This window comes from Bidens hawaiensis, unplaced genomic scaffold (assembly GCF_021521415.1).
Source record: "Bidens hawaiensis isolate Kalapana, Puna unplaced genomic scaffold, B.hawaiensis_p1.1 tig00003237_1, whole genome shotgun sequence".
Taxonomy (NCBI): domain Eukaryota; kingdom Viridiplantae; phylum Streptophyta; class Magnoliopsida; order Asterales; family Asteraceae; genus Bidens; species Bidens hawaiensis.
This window is the reverse complement of record NW_027491176.1, coordinates 1022204-1042151: the sequence shown is the minus strand read 5'-3', so window position 1 is coordinate 1042151 and position 19948 is coordinate 1022204. Positions and strand designations below refer to the sequence as shown.

The 19948-nt window shown below is 34.1% G+C and overlaps 1 protein-coding gene and 1 long non-coding RNA gene across 2 annotated transcripts in view; both read left to right on the top strand.

Annotated features, from left to right (window-relative positions):
* The window catches only part of LOC143622635 (uncharacterized), a 90376-nt gene that overhangs the window by 10123 nt on the left and 60305 nt on the right, over positions 1 to 19948 (top strand). The gene's annotated exons all lie outside the window — the stretch shown is intronic.
* Positions 705 to 1666, top strand: LOC143622588 (pentatricopeptide repeat-containing protein At4g18975, chloroplastic-like). The gene has a single exon (XM_077093691.1). It carries the CDS (start codon positions 795 to 797, stop codon positions 1533 to 1535), a length of 741 nt encoding a protein of 246 aa, XP_076949806.1. The 5' UTR covers positions 705 to 794; the 3' UTR covers positions 1536 to 1666.

Genomic DNA, 19948 nt, shown 5'->3' with positions numbered 1-19948 from the left:
TTTAAATTACAGTTATATAGCCAAAGCTCGGGACAGACTCATGTAGTACCTTAAAGGAGCTTTGTTTAAAGCGCAAGCTTGAAAATGGCAGACTCATTTTAAGCTTTTATTCTATCCAAGCTCGCGAGCAACTCGGCTCGTTCTCCGTAAACCTTTTAAAGAATTAATTATAGATATTGTTTTATTTTAAGTTGAGATGAGGTGATAAAACAGGCGTTAACTCGAAATCAAGACTATTGCTAAACAGGCATATAAAGTATAAACATTCACAGCAAAATTTGATCATCTGATTAGGTATATCTTGATTATTTATTTCTTGTTTCTTAGCATCTCATCGTTGCTCTGGTTCTAGTTCTAGGGTTTGATGATTATTATCGAATAACGGGTTTGCATACCAGGTGTTCGATTAAATGCCAAGCCCAAGTTTTAGCATATATATCTTGTAAGCTTATACAACATTAACTAAAAAGAATTAAACAAGTCCAATTGACAATAAATTCTTTCTAAAACCTCTTCCATTCATGTTATTCAAAACTTTGATGGCTGGAAAGTTGATGTTGTAATGAACAAAAAAAGGTGTAGACAAGGTGTTCGATAAAATGCTGAACCGATATTTTAGTATGTGATTTTTGATATTTCAAGTGTTTGATTCGTTTATTCTGCACCTTGTTACAGGCCTTGAGAATACCATTGGGGGTTGCTGCTGACATGTTCGATAAAATGCCGAGCCCAAATTTCGGTATGTGAGTTTCGTTATATCAAGTGTTTGATTCAACTTTAAACTCTTGTTCATAATGTGGAGACCGGTATTTATGGCTAAACTTGCTCGACGAATAAGTATTCGGGCTCAGCCCGTTGTTTATATCCACAACCAGACTGTAACAACAAAACCTGTGAGTCTATATTCGGGCGAGCCGATATCCAAACGGCAAATAGGCGAAAACATGCCAAGAAACGAGAAAGTCAACTTTTTGGTCAAAATCTTGGACGACGTCGACGACAGTAAAGAATCGGTATACCATGCTCTTGACGCTTGGGTGGCATGGGAACAAGATTTCCCGGTCGGGCCTTTGAGGCAGGCGTTAATTGGTCTCGAGAAAGAACATCAGTGGCATAGAATCATTCATGTTATAAAATGGATGTTGGGTAAAGGTCAAGGGACAACAATGGGGACATACGGGCAGTTGGTTCGGGCACTAGATATGGATCATCGGGCAGAAGAAGCGCATGAGGTTTGGGAGAAGAAGCTTGGTGTGGACTTGCATTCGGTCCCGTGGCAGATATGTCACCAGATGATCGGGGTTTATTATAGAAATAATATGATGGAACGGGTGGTTAAGCTTTTTAAGGCGTTAGAAGCGTTTGACAGGAAACCGAGAGATAAGAAGATAGTGAAGAAAGTTGGTGACGCGTATGAGATTTTGGGGTTGGTTGAAGAGAAAGAACGAGTTTTGGAGAAATATAAGAGTTTGTTTAACGAAACACCGTCCGCCAAGAAATCTACAAGAACTTCGATAAAGAAGTCAAAAGGGTGATTGCATTTTGCATATAATTTCTAAAATGGTCGGGGCGGGTAATAGGTCATACTGGGTTCAGGTTGAAATGTGTCGTTTTGTATAAGATTCAATACGGTTTGGACTAAAACCCGTGTGGGTTGAAAAGGACTATTATGCAATGTTTTAAAAACCGGCCGGTTGAACCGGTTAAACCGGATTTCGCATAGTAGGCCGGTATTTTGAGACCGGCATTTTTGACCGGTTAGCTAGAACATCGTACCGGCGGTTTTTTGTCTAAAATACCGGTTTTTACCGGCAAACCGGTTTTAAGTCCGAGAAATTTTTAATATTTGCGGCCCATATTATTTCAAAATTACTTTTAACTCAACAATTAACATTCAAATGTGTAAACTTTAGGACTAATTTTTAAAATTGATGCTTTGCATTATTTTTTTAATATGGATTAACTTTTGGATTATGTTTTGTTATAGGAATCATTTAGTTTTGGGTTATTTTTGGATTGAAGTTACATTTATTGTAAATTATAAGGTAAACTATTCAACCGGTTGAACCTTCCGGTATAACCCGGTTCAACCGGTTGTATCATATTTTAGCCTAAACCGGTACAAGTAAAATACCGGTTTTTAAAACATTGCTATTATGGGTTCTTGTTTGAAATATAAGAGTTTGGCCTACCTTCATGCGATAAAATCGTAAAATGGGTTTTGGTTGAAATGTGCCGCTTAAAAAGTATCAATTTGGTAATGACCAAAATGAGTTGGATTCATTAATACAACAATAATTGTATTAACAACGTGGGTTGGATTCAAATAATAAGTTTGATTTTTCCTGAAAAAGCTAAGAATAAGTGCATTTTGGTCCACTGCTTTATTACTAAAAACTCACTTATTTAATCTAAAAAAACGACTTAATTCAATTTCAAAAACTTACTTACGTCTTCACTCATCTCTTACAACCACCACCACTCCACCGCCCACCGCCACCACCTACCTGGAAAAGTCGTCGGGGAATTTCACTGAAAAAGTTGTCAAGAATTTTTTGGCCGGAAAAGTCATCGGGAATTTTTGCCGAAAAGTTCCGCCGGAAAGTAGTCATCAGAAAAGTCGGCGGAAAAAACACAATGGAAAACATTATGAAAAATTACAATGAAACCACAATTGTATAACACAATTTGATTAAACACAATTACTATAAACACACAATTTGTACAAAACCAACAATTTTTTTTAATATATAGCAATATGATGCTAATATAAAAAATAAAAAAAACACTCGCTATTATGGTTATTTTATTTATTTTTAAAAATATCGTGTAAAATGTACGTACGTTTTAAAATGATTGGAGAATTGACATGTCATTGCATGCGGGAAAAGAACGTCAACAAATAAGTTATCCCTATTATATTCCCTTTATGTAACATTTGATCACCAATAAACTAATCTCAACCATCAATTTTCAAAATCAATAGACTAGATTACTTCTTATCATTCCTAAAAAACCATACTTTCTATTATAACCTTACACTTAACAATAAACAAAATAACTACAACAAAATGATCTATTTTATATAGTTGAGCGAATCATGAGACTTTTATAGCTCTTTTGGAACCAGTGTTGCTGATCATCAACTCTTTTAAGTATATCGTTTGAAATACCTGTCAACTAACATTAACAATATAAAGTAAAGCTAAATCAAGCATTCAAGTAAATAAATGAATTAATGATATAAAGTAAGCTAAATCAGGCATTCAAGTAAATAAATGAATAATCAAATAAAAAATCTAATAACTGTAGGTGGGTAACTTTGTAAAATAGTAACTAAATTTTAAAAATGTTTTAATTAAGTTACTCAAGTGTAAAAAATACTCTAATTAAATCACTTAACTTTCACATTTTATTAAATTAAAGACTTTAACATTTTTTTTTACATATTTTGGTTTCAATAAGGAATCCTTTTATCTTTTTTTTTTTGTTTTGTTTTGTTTTTATAATGCTGATGTGGAGTGGTGACGTGAATTTTATTTTTTATTTTTATTATAACTAACATTTTTAATTTTTTAAAATGCAATTACATATATTGCAAATCCGAACCCCTACATTTTCTCCTCCATTGTTGTATTGACGCGCAAAAAATACGATGAAACTCGATTTAAAGGTTTAGTGACCCGATTTTTAAAAAAATTACATATATAACCTTATTGAAACACTTTTTAAAAGTTAATTACTATTATGTTATATTTCCAATAATGTTATCACTAAGCAATAATCTAAGTATCTAATAATCCATCTACCAAAGATACATAATTATTATTCTATGAATTTGACTAAAGCTAGACTAATCAAATACAAAGTTGAAAACCATCTAAAATAGATTTGAGGAATTATCAAATTGAGTTGAGATTATCGACTGAGATGGTGAAAAGGAGTTGACTTCAGATTTGAGATGAACAATATAAAAATTGTCGATTTACCAAATATTGATTTGAGATGAACTGGATTTTCTGATTTCGAATTTTGATCGATAGTGAATAGGGGATATCATTTCGTCCCGCGCTTAGACTAAGTGTAGTGGGGCTATTTTGGGCGAGAATCGGCCTAACATCGTTGTGAACACCACCCCCGCACCCCCCTTTAGCGATTGGGGGGGGGGGGGATGTATTTGTCGCCGGGAAATGTTTGAAAATAATAATATTTTATTATTTTGGGGCTACAACCACTACACCTTAAAATGAAAATCGCCCCTGATGACGTGACATCATGTGTCAAAAATCGCTCCCAATGTAGCCCCTCCACTACACCCTAAAATGAAAATCGCCCCTGATGACGTGGCATCACGTTTCAAAAATTACTCCCAATGTAGCCCCTCCACTACATATGACATTAGACGGTATTGTATGGAAAAGTGGATTTTCTCTTTCTTTTCTTTTTATTTTTATTTTTTGAACTCCACAAAAGAAAGATCCAACTATACATATAGTATAAAAAGAAAAATCCATGGAAAATTTGAAGTTGCGTCGCGGTTCAGTTTTGAACATGGCACACCCAGAAGGCCAGCCTAGCCACATGCTTTAGGGTTGTAGAATTTTGGCTAACGATCAAAATCGAATTCTCTCTCAGTAGAACATGTAACTCTATTGCAGTGTTTTTGGAACCCGGACCGGACCAGCTGGTCCCACCGGGACCCGCTATGTATACCGGTCCGGTTCACACTATATAACCCGTTTTCAAACAACCCGGCTGGTTTGGGGTTGCGGTTCGACTGAACCCGGTGAACCGGTTATTGAACCGGTAAACCTTTGTTTTTCACTTAATCAAAAATAAATTGCGTGTGTCGAGATTCGAACACGCTCCATTCCCGAGAAGAGTGACTTAATAAATACCTAAAGTGCCAACCAACCAAGCTTCTTTAATGTTTTCTTAAGTAAAAAATAAACTATATATATTTAAATGAAGTGTATAAAGTATAAATGACCATAAAGGTGGTTATTATTAATATTTTTTTTGACAGAATAGCAAAAGACGTCCTTTATGTTTGATAGTTTTGTCAATGGTCGTCATTTAACAAACTTAATAACAGAAAACATCATTTATATTTTAAAGGTCTGTCATGTTTTGTCTTTTAACCCTAACCCCCTTAAGTTTTTTCATTAAATCAAGTTATGTGCAAGGCACATGAGGGTAATTCGTAAATCTAACAATACTATTAAAGAAAAACCTATGGTTCGCATGTCACTTAACTAGGCTGTCCACATATCCAGCTCAGTCACCAAGTTTCCATTTACAAAGTGTCCACATATGCTGTCATGTCACCTCTTGATACAATCACCCTATATTTAAACCTTAACAATTCACAATTTTTTTTACCCTAAACATATTTTTCTCTATTTCTCTATTAGCCGGATCTCCTTTTACCCTCTCATATATTCCGGCTAATCTAGATCTAGATTTGTATTAATCGTTTTCCGGGAAATTTATATTTTATAATAAACTTCCGATTGTTAATATATGTATTTCTGGCAACTTATATTTTTTTCCGGTTATTGTTTCCTATAATCTTTTTATCTTTATTTTCTGTAACACCCCGTAACCGCAGCAGAAACGTAAACGGGAGGCAACAGACACCTTTGATATCAACCACATTGCTTATAAAGAAAACTGAATACATTAATATACTTCAAAATTACATTGTCTCGTATTTCATTACCGTCTAGGTGATACACACATCATACAATACGATACATAACCCAGTACAGTACTCATTCCGGGGACAATGTTAACCCAGAAACACTTCTGGGGACACTGTTAACCCAGTACTGTACCCATTCCGTACGATTCCCGTATAATCAAATATTTATAAATGCACGCAAATCCATGCGTTCAGTATGTACTTAAACATTTTATTAGTAACATGCTTTCCGCCCCGGGAAAATATTTGAAAACTATTCAGAATAAAAGAGGCTAGTGAAACTCACCTTAGCACATGCACGCAGGTAACAACAATCATTATCAGTTAACACGTCCAATCTGTAATATGATCCCTACGATCGTTACTATACACTCATTATTAATATAACTTTAACCGCGTTAACCGGTACATCTGGGGACACTGTTAACCCAGTACTGTACCCGTTCCGGGGGCAATGTTAACCCAGAACACTTCTCCGGACTCAGATTGTGATTTCGTTTAGGGTTCAATGGTCAAAATCATTATTAATCGTTTTTCTCGTTTTGCGTGCCTTGCACGGTTATCCGTTTTTACGTTTCAAAAATGAGTTTGGTCACACACGACCCGAAAATAGTTGTTGACTGATAATTTAGTTAGAGTTGTGAAATTTGAGCTCGGTTTAGACGCCCCGATTGGCCGCGGGACCCGTTTCCGTCTTTAGTGCACCGGAAACTGTTAAATCGGACAAAAATTACTCAAGTCATCCGAATTATTTTCGGATGATTTATTTTTACTTGTTTAACTCATTTATATGAAAATAGTTCATTTTTAGGGTTTTTATACACCAGTCAGCTCGCTTAAGCGAACTTCACCGGTTTACGCGTTTTAACTTTAAAAGTTTGATAATTAGCACAAATAATTATCCGTTTAATCTCGGATCTTGAAATTATGCACCAATCACTTTTTGACAGTGGGGAATTTTATATAAATATTTTCATAATTAATTTTTATATTTAAAATTTATTTATCTATTTTTAAACACCATTTAAACACTAAATATGTCGTAAATACCAAACGATCTTAGAAAAATCCCAATTTTTCCTGGATATCCCTTGCCATCCACATAGTCCCCTGTAATTTCTCCAGAACCAAAATCTTCCTTTACATGCCATTTTCACTAAAACCGAGCTAGAAAACCCTAGAACTCGTTTAACCGAAAAGCATACTTAGACTTCTCCAACTGACCTAAAATTTTGTGTGTGACTTATACATGATATAAAAAGCTTATCTGCAATTTTCCAGAATTTTTCATGATATTTAACTATTTTTCACCATTTTTGGCCAAAACCGAGCATTAAATTCACCAAATATTCATCCTTTGTCCAAAAATTACCAAAAATTCACAGAACTCTTATTTTCATGTGTAGAACATCCCTGTAAAATTTCATGACCCAACTCTAAACCATCAACAATCTGTCTCAAAACACATACACCGAACATAACCGAATATACCTTTCGTTTTCCGCCACTACAAGCTACAAACTCGTCTTTCCGCCTTACCTACCACTACATACAGAGCCTACAATCAACATACCACAATACCAAGCAAGTTACACTCACGATCAAGCCTCTTACACTATAGTTTCGGTTATTGCTTTAAAAACAAAGATTTAACCGTAAAAATCCGTTTTTGGTCCGTTTAACTCCTTTCTTGGACCAAGATCCCTTGTATAACCCGTATACATCACTTGATCATGCAAGAATCGGTTTTCATCTTTGAAACCTCATTTTCTTGCAAACAAACTCAAGAAACGAATATGAACACGTGAATAACTCGATCATTACCTTGTTTTTCTTGCTAGAACTCTCGGTTTTGGATCATGATCTTGAGAGAGTTGAAGATTGTTGGAGTGTTTGATGAGAAAAAAGAAAATGAAGTGGGTTTGTGGGGGTGGTGTCCGATCGGCCTCTTGGAGGGGTGGGGTGGGACCCACCTCTTCATTTCTAGCCACAAGTTTGGATTCTCGAAATCCGGATAATGTTTTGGATAATCTGGTTCAGTTCGTTTTTCGGTTAAATGTTTAATTCGGCTTAAAACGAGGCTAAAACGGTCGTTTTTCGGCTTAAAAATGAAATTTATATAAAACCGATTTAAAAACTTTAAAAACTTAAACCATGACATTTATTAACTTAAAATATCATATCATTAATTATCGCGCATCTTTTTCGGCTTGATCGATCATCTCTTGCTCGGTTTGGTGTTAAAGGTTTCGTTTAACACACCAACGTACTATTAAATCGAAATCCTTTTTCTGTGCTTTAATCCACTTATCCCGGAGCTTTAATACTTCGTAACATCACTAAATTTCATATATCTCGTCTATAATTGAACCCTCGATTCGTTCGGGTTTCAATAACTATCGACCGATTAATCGCATATTCAATACGATGAATTATATATTCACGTACAATCAGTACAGTGAACCATGTATTCTCGTATAATTACCATGGTAACTCATGTACCCGACATAAAATATGACGTAACTATCGTCTACCGGTTAGGGTATCCCTGGTTTCGTCGGAATCGTTACATTCTCCCCCCGTTAAGAAATTTCGTCCTCGAAATTTTACACGCCCACTATCCCCTTTCGAGAGAAAGGTGGGGGGTTTTTCCTTCAGAATTCACCCTCGCGTTACCAGGTATAATCTGGTCCTCGCTGTGAATTCCACTTAATCTTAATCAATAAAGCTTGGTATGTCCAAACTGTTTAGTTTTCCCGTCTACTATCTCTACGGAATTAGTTATGATATCAAGCATGTCTTCTATGAGTACCTCTATTACTAGTACTTTCGTTGCCTCATCGCTTAGGCACTTTTCAATCCGTATACATGGCAAAACATTATGTATAGTACTTAGCCCCTGGAGTACTTTAATCGATAAACTAAATGACCAATCATGGAGATAGTCTCATGAGGTCCAATATATTAAGGAGCTATTTTTCGGTTTTGCCAAACCTCATATCACCTCTCTAAGGTGATGCCTTAAAAATGCATTGTCACCTCCTTCCAGTGACAATGGTTTCCTTTGAAGGTTGGCATAAATCCTTCGCCAATCACGCGCTGCTTTCAACTTATCTTAAATATTATAAATCCGATTGGTTGATTCTCGAATCAGTTCAAATCTTATGGCTTGATCGACGCCCATTTTCAATTTAACAAATTGGTGATAAATACTTCACCCATAGAAAGCTTCAAGCTCTCGATGCTTCCTTCCCCGCATTCCAATAATGGAAGTAGGATGACCATTTCGATCTGAGATAATTGAAAATGGTACTCCACGACGAGATACCATTTCACTATCATGAATTTGTGCGAGAATTCATTGTGGTAATCGACATAGATTGGAATGAAATGCGAGGATTGGTTAATCGATCCGCGATTACCCAATTTACCTCATGCCTTTGATATATCTTGGGAATTTGCGTCCCGAAACCCATTGTAATTTATTCCCACTATCATTAGCAAATTTTCTGTCGTTGTGGCGTTCCCAAGGGTTTTCGGTATGCAGCCTTATCTCTTGCATAAATTAAATTTTCACCAACATACGTAACCATATCTTACTCCACACTCAGTCATTAACAAAATCCTTTCAGATATTCGTATCATCAATAGTCCAATCCGATCCTGGATGTATGGAATATTTCGATCTATGCGCTTCGTCCATGATTAATTCACGAAGGTCATGGAGGGTCGGGATCCAAACCCAATTTTTTTTGAAGTAGAGAATTTCGTCCACGCGTTGTTCGAAATTCTTCTCATTGCCGTAAAGTTCCTCCTTTTCCAATTGTTCCTCTTTCAACGTCTCACGTTGAGCGACTCGAATCAGGTCCGAAAGATTCGACTGGACTATCATCCCCAGCACTCGCACTCGCAATGGCTTAACCCGATCTTTCCTACTCAAGGCATCGGCTACGACGTTAGCCTTGCCGGGGTGATAACGGATGTCACAGTCATAATCGCTTAACAACTCGACCCATTTTCGTTGCCTCATATTCAGTTCCTTCTGATCAAATATGTGCTGCAAACTTTTATGATCGGTGAAGATGGTGCACTTCGTACCGTAGAGATAATGTCTCCAGATTTTAAGTGCGAAGATAACCGCTCCCAGTTCTAAGTCGTGAGTAGTGTAATTTTTCTCGTGTACTTTTAACTGTCGGGAAGTATAGGCTATAACCTTATTATACTGCGTCAACACGCATCCTAATCCTTTACGCGATGCGTCACAATACGCGACAAAACCATCGTCTCCATCGGGGAGACTTAAAATCGGCGCTTGGCACAATTTTAATGGTTTCTATCTTATTTGGATCTTTGTGAAATCCTTGTTGCTTTACAACATGACCAAGGGATTATGCCTTCTTTATTCAAAATCACATTTCGAAAACTTCTACGCACATCTCCTCTTGCTTTAACACTTCCACAATTTTCCTTAACCGTCGTTCGTGCTCTTCTTTACGTTGCGAATATATCAAAATATCATCAATGAATGTTATGACAAATTTGTCAAAATAAAGTTTACATACTCGGTTCATGAGGTCCATGAATACTGCCGGCGCATTTGTTAGCCCAAAAGGCATAACTAAGAATTCATAATGGCCGTAGCGAGTCCGAAACGCTGTTGTTGCAACGTCCTCCTCTTGGATTTTTTTTTATTTGGTGATAACTATATCTAAGACCAATTTTCTAAAAATAAATCGCCCTTTGCAGTTGGTTAAACAGATCATTTACTTCGAAGAAGTGAATACCTATTCTTGATCGTCACTTTATTCAATTTTCCCTAATCAGCACATATCCTAACACTTCCGTCCTTCATTTCTCAAATAACACTGGTGCACCCCATGGTGACTAACTAGGTCGTATAAAACCTTATCCAATAATTCTTGCATTTCAGTTGGTGCAAGTCGGTAAGGTGTTTTAGTAACAGGGCCAGCTTGAGGCATTAAATCGATTCTGAATTCGACCTGTCGGGTTGGCGGTAATCCAGGAAGTTCTTCTGGGAAAACTTCTGGATATTTACGTATCACCGAAACATCTTCTATATGTTTTCTTTTAAATCTGTGGCAATCACGTTTTTTAAATACACCACGTCTTCTTGACGTAATTATAACATCTCAAGACGAGATTAGAGTGGTAACATAATACCGTACACTTTTCTCTGTATCTAATCGCTTCATCGTCCGAAAGAGAGCTTCTAATCGTCTTCTTTTCATATTTGATTTCAGCTTCATGTCGAGTTAGCCAATCCATGTTAGCTATTACGTCAAACTTCTTAACTCTACTGGTCGTAGGTCAATAAGGAAAGGTTAATCGTTCAGAATAATAGGACAATTCCGAACAATTTAGTTAACCATTAGGGGTTTACCGTTAGCGATTCTACAGTATAGGGTTCTATAGTTTCACTAATCGGTATCTTTCCAAATGATAGGAGGTTAACAGGAACTAACTTCTATCAACGGCCGTAAAAACATCACTGAAGCCTATTGATTTAAAGCTACAACATACTTAATACCACCTTTGGATCATGACGTGCTTTATTTGAATTACTCACAAAAGCACGGCTCCTTGCTTGATCAGAGGTTGATGCTTGTCATGAGGTTCATCTTCCACGACCTTGGTTCAACTTTGGGCAATTTCTCTTGAAACGTTCTGTACTACCACATTCATAGCAAGTACAACAGTTTGGCATAATTTGATTTCTTTGGATGGATTGTTATTGAAGTTGTTGGGTTCGGAGTGGTTGTACATGAATGGGTTGAGGTTGCCGGTTCACATGGCTTCAATTGGTTCTACAAATGGGGCATTACGTCCACCTTTACCACACCTGTGGCCTACTATCACTCGACATTCTTCTTCCTGCCGATAACCATATTTTCCACAGTTAGGGAAGGACCCTTCATGTGGTTCATGTTTTCACACCAGAACTAGTCTTATTATAATTCTGGGTTGTAGGACATACCTACTTATTCAAAGCCTATCTTGCACTTTACCTTTATCATTTCTCTTCTTTAACACTCGACGTCTCACCTAACGTCCTTCCAGTCCGCTTCCCATAGAGTTAAATATATCAATGCTGGCTTGTGACACAACCCTTCCAAAGGTTGTATATTTTACAAGGTTGACTATACTCCTTATCGATGGAGTTAGTCCCCAATATAGCGCTCACTTCGCTTAGTTTCAGAAGTAATTAGCCATGTTACCAGACATGACAATTCCTTCAAACTATTAGCGTGTTCTAAGTGATCAGTACACAACATTTCTATCTTTCATAGCTCAGTTCCCAATCTCTGAACTTAATTACTCGAATAAAAGTGCTCTAGCACAAGAATTTTAAATTCCGACCATATCATCTGAGTAAAAATTTCCTAACTATACTTTTGTACCATCGTGTTCCATCACGATACAACATAATCTACCAACATATCTGTAGCATATTTCACTACACAATGTTCTAGACTCTTACCAATATCCTTAACCATTTCGATCTTTTCTATCCACTCGCTAATCTATTCCTCCCTTTACCATCAGTAAACTATTAATAATTTCCTTAACACAACCAACAAAATATCCTTCATACCGGATCTAATTTATTACGACTACCATTCATGTTTAGTTTATAACTAATACTTGTAGTCATAATAGTATTCGGTGGGACATTATCACTCTTAGTAATACCACTAAGAATTGAAATATTCATTTTCATGTGATCGCTCGATCTATAATTTTGCGATCACATTTGCATCAACACTAACAGTGATCTGTGATACGACATCCGGTATCATCATCTGCTATCTTTGAGCAATCAACTGACTCATATCAATCTCCATCGTTGGAGTTATTCTTTTTATGTCATTCTGCTGTACTCATCCCGTACGCAGTAATCAATACTAATCTCACTGTATAACTCGTTACTAGCTCAATCATATCAACAGGTACACATACACACCAAATATTATCATACATATTACACATACCAGTATCTAGTATATATGTCCCACAAATATAATAACACATGGACTTAACCTGACGTCGGTTAACGTTTAAATATGTTTCATAACCCTTGTCACCAACTGACATATAGATCTTCCTCAACAAAGATCAATGTTTAACATGCTTGATTTCAATATCCTTCTGCATGTCAGCATAACCGATACATGCTTACCGTGAGCACCAAACGATTACGTACCACGGAGTTATAATATCTGTGTCTATTTGTATAACCGGCATACACGGTATACCACCTACGAACGAACAACCAACTAGGCTATAATGATTCCAACACCTCTTTGTGTATGGGTAATCATTCTATTCGAGTATACATGGGTATGGGCATCTAACAGATGTAAGGATAGCATAGGGAATTGCAAGGTTCAAGGTAATCGCGCAACATGGGTTGCCTTCAAATATTATCAATTACTATTATGAGGAACTCTATAACTTGCTCAGTCAATGTCCTCAGGCGTTCTAGGTTCGCTAAAATCGGTAATTCTCAATCTAGAGGTGGTATGACTCATATGTTTGAGAGTGAGAAATACATATATATATTTCTTTATATTATTTTTATCTGCTCATTTATTATCAAATTCATTATTATTATTTTATTTATTTATTTATTTATTTATTTATTTATTTATCTTAATGGAATAAGAATGGGTTCAGGTACAGGTCCATCCGTACGTGAGGGTCGGCAGTTCGGGTGATCATAGGGAGTTATTAAGATATACGGTACCGGTGTTGGTAGGGTAAGGGATTTATCAATTTTGGTTGGGAGTGACGGTTACTAGATATTTCTGGTTAATATCAAATGGGAGATCTAACTTGGTACTACCATAACTATGGCCCGATAAGTTAGACTTATCATCAACCGATGCTCTAGAAATTTCAGCATCCTCGGTACTTTTATTATTTCATCCCCCGGTTCCTTATCCGGGTCCCATTTCTCAATACATGTACCCACAAGATATGTACATATATATATATATATATACACATTAGCACGTATAAATAATATTATATACTTTACACATATGTTGCCATTTTTACCTATTAATGTACCCAGTGACTTCCCCTGAATTTCCCTCGTGCAGACAAGTCTGTTATTATGTTCCGGACCATAATAACTCACTTGTCCATTCAAGTTCATCCAGATCCCATCACTATATATTATTAGTTGATATTCAGATCCTATAATACTTGAGCTACTGGTTATATTTTAGGTATCTTTTAAAGACATCCTAATTCTTTTATAACCAATGGCTCTGATACCAACTTCTGTAACACCCCGTAACCGCAGCGGAAACGTAAACGGGATGCAACAGACACCTCTGATATCAACCACATTGCTTATAAAGAAAACTGAATACATTAATATACTTCAAAATTACATTGTCTCGTATTTCATTACCGTCTAGGTGATACACACATCATACAATACGATACATAATTCTATTTATTATAATGTATCCTAACATTCCGCACGCAAATCTTACACACATCAAGCACTTAGCACGTAAGCAATCACTTCATCTTAGTTGTACCTGAAAAACATGTGAGAAAACGGGTCAACTACGAATAGTTGGTGAGTTTCACAATTTGAGTAAACCATGATAAATCCATATCAAAATATAATATTATCTGGGGACACTGTTAACCCAGTACCGTACTCATTCCGGGGGCAATGTTAACCCAGAATTACGATGTAATTATGCTGAGCCCACAAGCGAAACCTCTGTCTGGGGACACTGTTAACCCAGTACAGTACTCATTCCGGGGACAATGTTAACCCAGAAACACTTCTAGGGACATCTGGGGACACTGTTAACCCAGTACTGTACCCATTCCGTACGATTCCCGTATAATCAAATATTTATAAATGCACGCAAATCCATGCGTTCAGTATGTACTTAAACATTTTATTAGTAACATGCTTTCCGCCCCGGGAAAATATTTGAAAACTATTCAGAAAAAAAGAGGCTCGTGAAACTCACCTTAGCACATGCACGCAGGTAACAACAATCATTATCAGTTAACACGTCCAATCTGTAATATGATCCCTACGATCGTTACTATACACTCATTATTAATATAACTTTAACCGCGTTAACCGGTACATCTGGGGACACTGTTAACCCAGTACTGTACCCGTTCCGGGGGCAATGTTAACCCAGAACACTTCTCCGGACTCAGATTGTGATTTCGTTTAGGGTTCAATGGTCAAAATCATTATTAATCGTTTTTCTCGTTTTGCGTGCCTTGCACGGTTATCCGTTTTTACGTTTCAAAAATGAGTTTGGTCACACACGACCCGAAAATAGTTGTTGACTGATAATTTAATTAGAGTTGTGAAATTTGAGCTCGGTTTAGACGCCCCGATTGGCCGCGGGACCCGTTTCCGTCTTTAGTGCACCGGAAACTGTTAAATCGGACAAAAATTACTCAAGTCATCCGAATTATTTTCGGATGATTTATTTTTACTTGTTTAACTCATTTATATGAAAATAGTTCATTTTTAGGGTTTTTATACACCAGTCAGCTCGCTTAAGCGAACTTCACCGGTTTACGCGTTTTAACTTTAAAAGTTTGATAATTAGCACAAATAATTATCCGTTTAATCTCGGATCTTGAAATTATGCACCAATCACTTTTTGACAGTGGGGAATTTTATATAAATATTTCCATAATTAAATTTTATATTTAAAATTTATTTATCTATTTTTAAACACCATTTAAACACTAAATATGTCGTAAATACCAAACGATCTTAGAAAAATCCCAATTTTTCCTGGATGTCCCCTGCCATCCACATAGTCCCCTGTAATTTCTCCAGAACCAAAATCTTCCTTTACATGCCATTTTCACTAAAACCGAGCTAGAAAACCCTAGAACTCGTTTAACCGAAAAGCATACTTAGACTTCTCCAACTGACCTCAAATTTTGTGTGTGACTTATACATGATATAAAAAGCTTATCTGCAATTTTCCAGAATTTTTCATGATATTTAACTATTTTTCACCATTTTTGGCCAAAACCGAGCATTAAATTCACCAAATATTCATCCTTTGTCCAAAAATTACCAAAAATTCACAGAACTCTTATTTTCATGTGTAGAACATCCTTGTAAAATTTCATGACCCAACTCTAAACCATCAATAATCTGTCTCAAAACACATACACCGAACATAACCGAATATACCTTTCGTTTTCCGCCACTACAAGCTACAAACTCGTCTTTCCGCCTTACCTACCACTACATACAGAGCCTACAATCAACATACCACAATACCAAGCAAGTTACACTCACGATCAAGCCTCTTACACTATAGTTTCGGTTATTGCTTTAAAAACAAAGATTTAACCGTAAAAATCCGTTTTTGGTCCGTTTAACTCCTTTCTTGGACCAAGATCCCTTGTATAACCCGTATACATCACTTGATCATGCAAGAATCGGTTTTCATCTTTGAAACCTCATTTTCTTGCAAACAAACTCAAGAAACGAATATGAACACGTGAATAACTCGATCATTACCTTGTTTTTCTTGCTAGAACTCTCGGTTTTGGATCATGATCTTGAGAGAGTTGAAGATTGTTGGAGTGTTTGATGAGAAAAAAGAAAATGAAGTGGGTTTGTGGGGGTGGTGTCCGATCGGCCTCTTGGAGGGGTGGGGTGGGACCCACCTCTTCATTTCTAGCCACAAGTTTGGATTCTCGAAATCCGGATAATGTTTTGGATAATCTGGTTCAGTTCGTTTTTCGGTTAAATGTTTAATTCGTCTTAAAACGAGGCTAAAACGGTCGTTTTTCGGCTTAAAAATGAAATTTATATAAAACCGATTTAAAAACTTTAAAAACTTAAACCATGACATTTATTAACTTAAAACATCATATCATTAATTATCGCGCATCTTTTTCGGCTTGATCGATCATCTCTTGCTCGGTTTGGTATTAAAGGTTTCGTTTAACACACCGACGTACTATTAAATCGAAATCCTTTTTCTGTGCTTTAATCCACTTATCCCGGAGCTTTAATACTTCGTAACATCACTAAATATAATATATCTCGTCTATAATTGAACCCTCGATTCGTTCGGGTTTCAATAACTATCGATCGATTAATCGCATATTCAATACGATGAATTATATATTCACGTACAATCAGTACAGTGAACCATGTATTCTCGTATAATTACCATGGTAACTCATGTACCCGACATAAAATATGACGTAACTATCGTCTACCGGTTAGGGTATCCCTGGTTTCGTCGGAATCGTTACATTTTCATTGTTAACTGATTTTATTAAAATCAGTTTAGGTTGTAAATCAAAACGGCGATGAAGCTAATATGTGGACATATTTACGTTTTACCGGTTATGTGTTATACTTATAACAAAGGTTGTTTTATATTTATTTGAAGTTTTATATTTTTCCTGTTTTTTTTTTGTTTTACATGTTGTTCTTCTAGGTTCTAAATAAAAATCAGCTTCATCCATTGACAGTATCATTATTTCGTTTTTCCGGTAAGACACATTTAAATTATCCGGTTATAAATTATAATTATAATCTTCCATAATATCAATGTTATAACAAAACTTTTTTATTTCATGTTATTTACTGATTGATTTACGGAATATTACAGTTTACATTCTAAATCTAAATCTAAATCTGAGATACCGTGGTTATTATCATTATATTGTTTTCCAGTAAGACATTCAATTTTTCCGGTTATAAATTAAATATCAAAATTTTCATAATATCAACATTAATATTCTACTTTATAATTTCAGGTTAATATCCCGACTGATACAAGCTAATTTTCATTGATTGAGCATTACTTTATAAGATGTATTTTTTATATTGATGTATATTTCATTTTTTAAATATTCAATTATATTCATTATTTGTAGATAAAATAATATATTGATGTATATCAGAGATACCTTGATGTATATTTTTTTTCGGTGTGCCTTAGTGTACATAAACTACACATTTAAGAATCCCATTAATACAATTTATTGAGTTTAACTATCCTTATTTGTTTAAATTACAAATTAACAACTTAAGTAACTTTCCAACTTAATAAGTTTTCCGACCATTTCTAAAAATAAGTTTTTAAATTTAAATTACATTTACATATTTATAGTACTTTCTTACTACCATTTTTAATTAAGGTAATTCCTTTATATTAATTAACTTTACAAAAATAATTGAGTAATAATAACTTTACAAAAATAAGTTTTATACATTTAAACTTTGATTGTATTATTAACAACCGTATTTTCATAATTTACAAAACGACCTGATTTGTATTTATTAATATATTTAACTCCAAATTTAATTAACATATTTAAACTCCTTTTAAATTCAGAATTTAACCAATTTTTCAACAAATTTTAAAGGTTTTAATACTCTCCATAATTTTAAACTCATTTTAAAATCTTTCCGTATTTTTTTTTCAGTTTTCAAATTAACCGATTTGATTTTCATTTTTGTAATTATTTCTATATTAATTAGTCATATTAGTAAAATTAGAACCGATTTGATTTTAATTTTTGTGATTTGGCATTAACTTTTGTAATTATCTTTCTATATACAATTTTTTTAAGAACAATAAACTATTCGTTACTATAAAAATGATGTTGTTTTAGTTATCACCAAAATATATTAGGTATGAACTTCTGGTCATTATTTCATGTTTTAAATATTATGTTTAACGTAACTGGCATTGCAATTTTTTTAACCAAGCTTAGATGTTATAAATTTATTTTGGTGTTAATATTGTTTTTAATCTTTTTAATATTATTATATTTGTACCTTAATGATAATTTAAATTGTTTTAATTGTGTATAGTTTTCATAACAAAATTTTACTTTTTTAGTTTATATATATTCTTAATTATGTGTGTTTAACTTTCTCAGATTTAACTTATTTAATAAACTAGAATAAGTTATCATTTTAATATTTAAAAAACAAATTGTCAAACTAAAAATACTTGCCATAATTGTAATGTAATCTTACTTTAATTTACATGAATATTAATTATTATTTAATACTAAAATAATAACCGCGCTATTTTATAACACGATATTCAAATTGACATAATTTCTAATAATCAATACTTAATATATCATAAATTTAATAACCGTTTTATCATCATTTATAAATATTATTCGGCACATATGATTTAATGACTATTATTAAACATGACAACTTTTCATAATTTATTAATGTTATTATCCCATTAATCAAGATATTTCAAATTATTTCTATCTTTACATGGAAGACCAAATTTAAACTTAAATTTCGGTCACTTATAAGTTTACCATTCGATACCGTATTCTTTATTGATATACCATCGTAACTACATCCAAATTTCAATATTTTCGCTGCAACCATGTAATTTCTTCAATGAATTATTAATATACATTTCACTTTGTTTTTCAAAAATTAAATTAATCACATATTAATTTCTAATTGTTATTATTTATAGTAAATTTAATTGACTATGAGATTCAACACCCAAAACATAATTTTCTTTTTACATTCACCGTTTTAAATTTGGTTATGTATGTTCATTTTTTTTGGATTTGTGTTCACAAAATATTAATGTCACTAAATTTCTCAATAATGTATAATAAACACGTATTATATTTTTACACATTTTAAATAATAAGTTTGTTAAACATAATATAAATCTTCTAATTATAACATCCAAACAATTTGATAGTCTAAGTCTTCATAATGTTTTCAAAGAATATTAAAAATATTTGATAATTTATTTCCTATATGTTTATATTTTGCTTTCATTGATTTTGTATCATATTTTTTCACCTTTAATTATTATCAAAGTCAACATAAAATTTTTTAATCTTTCCAAAGTTATTTGGAAATTCATTTGTAAAATGTTTTTAAGTTTTGCAAGTTTAATAAAATATAAATGTTAGTGATTTAAAAGTTTGTTGCAAGATTGGTCAAAAATAAAAAAAAAATCATAATTTTTTGAAGTTGACTAATTACAATTTTTTTTTATTGTGTAACTATTTTGAAAATATTTCAAAACAAGTTGTTTTAAAAGAGTATCAAATTTTTTAGGTATAAAATGACGGTCCAAAAAGGTTTATATTGATATATCTTCTTGGTTTAATGGTTTAAGTTAGAAAGATGTTTTATGTTGTCATCTTACTTTGTTTGTTGTTGTATGTTATTTTGTTTTA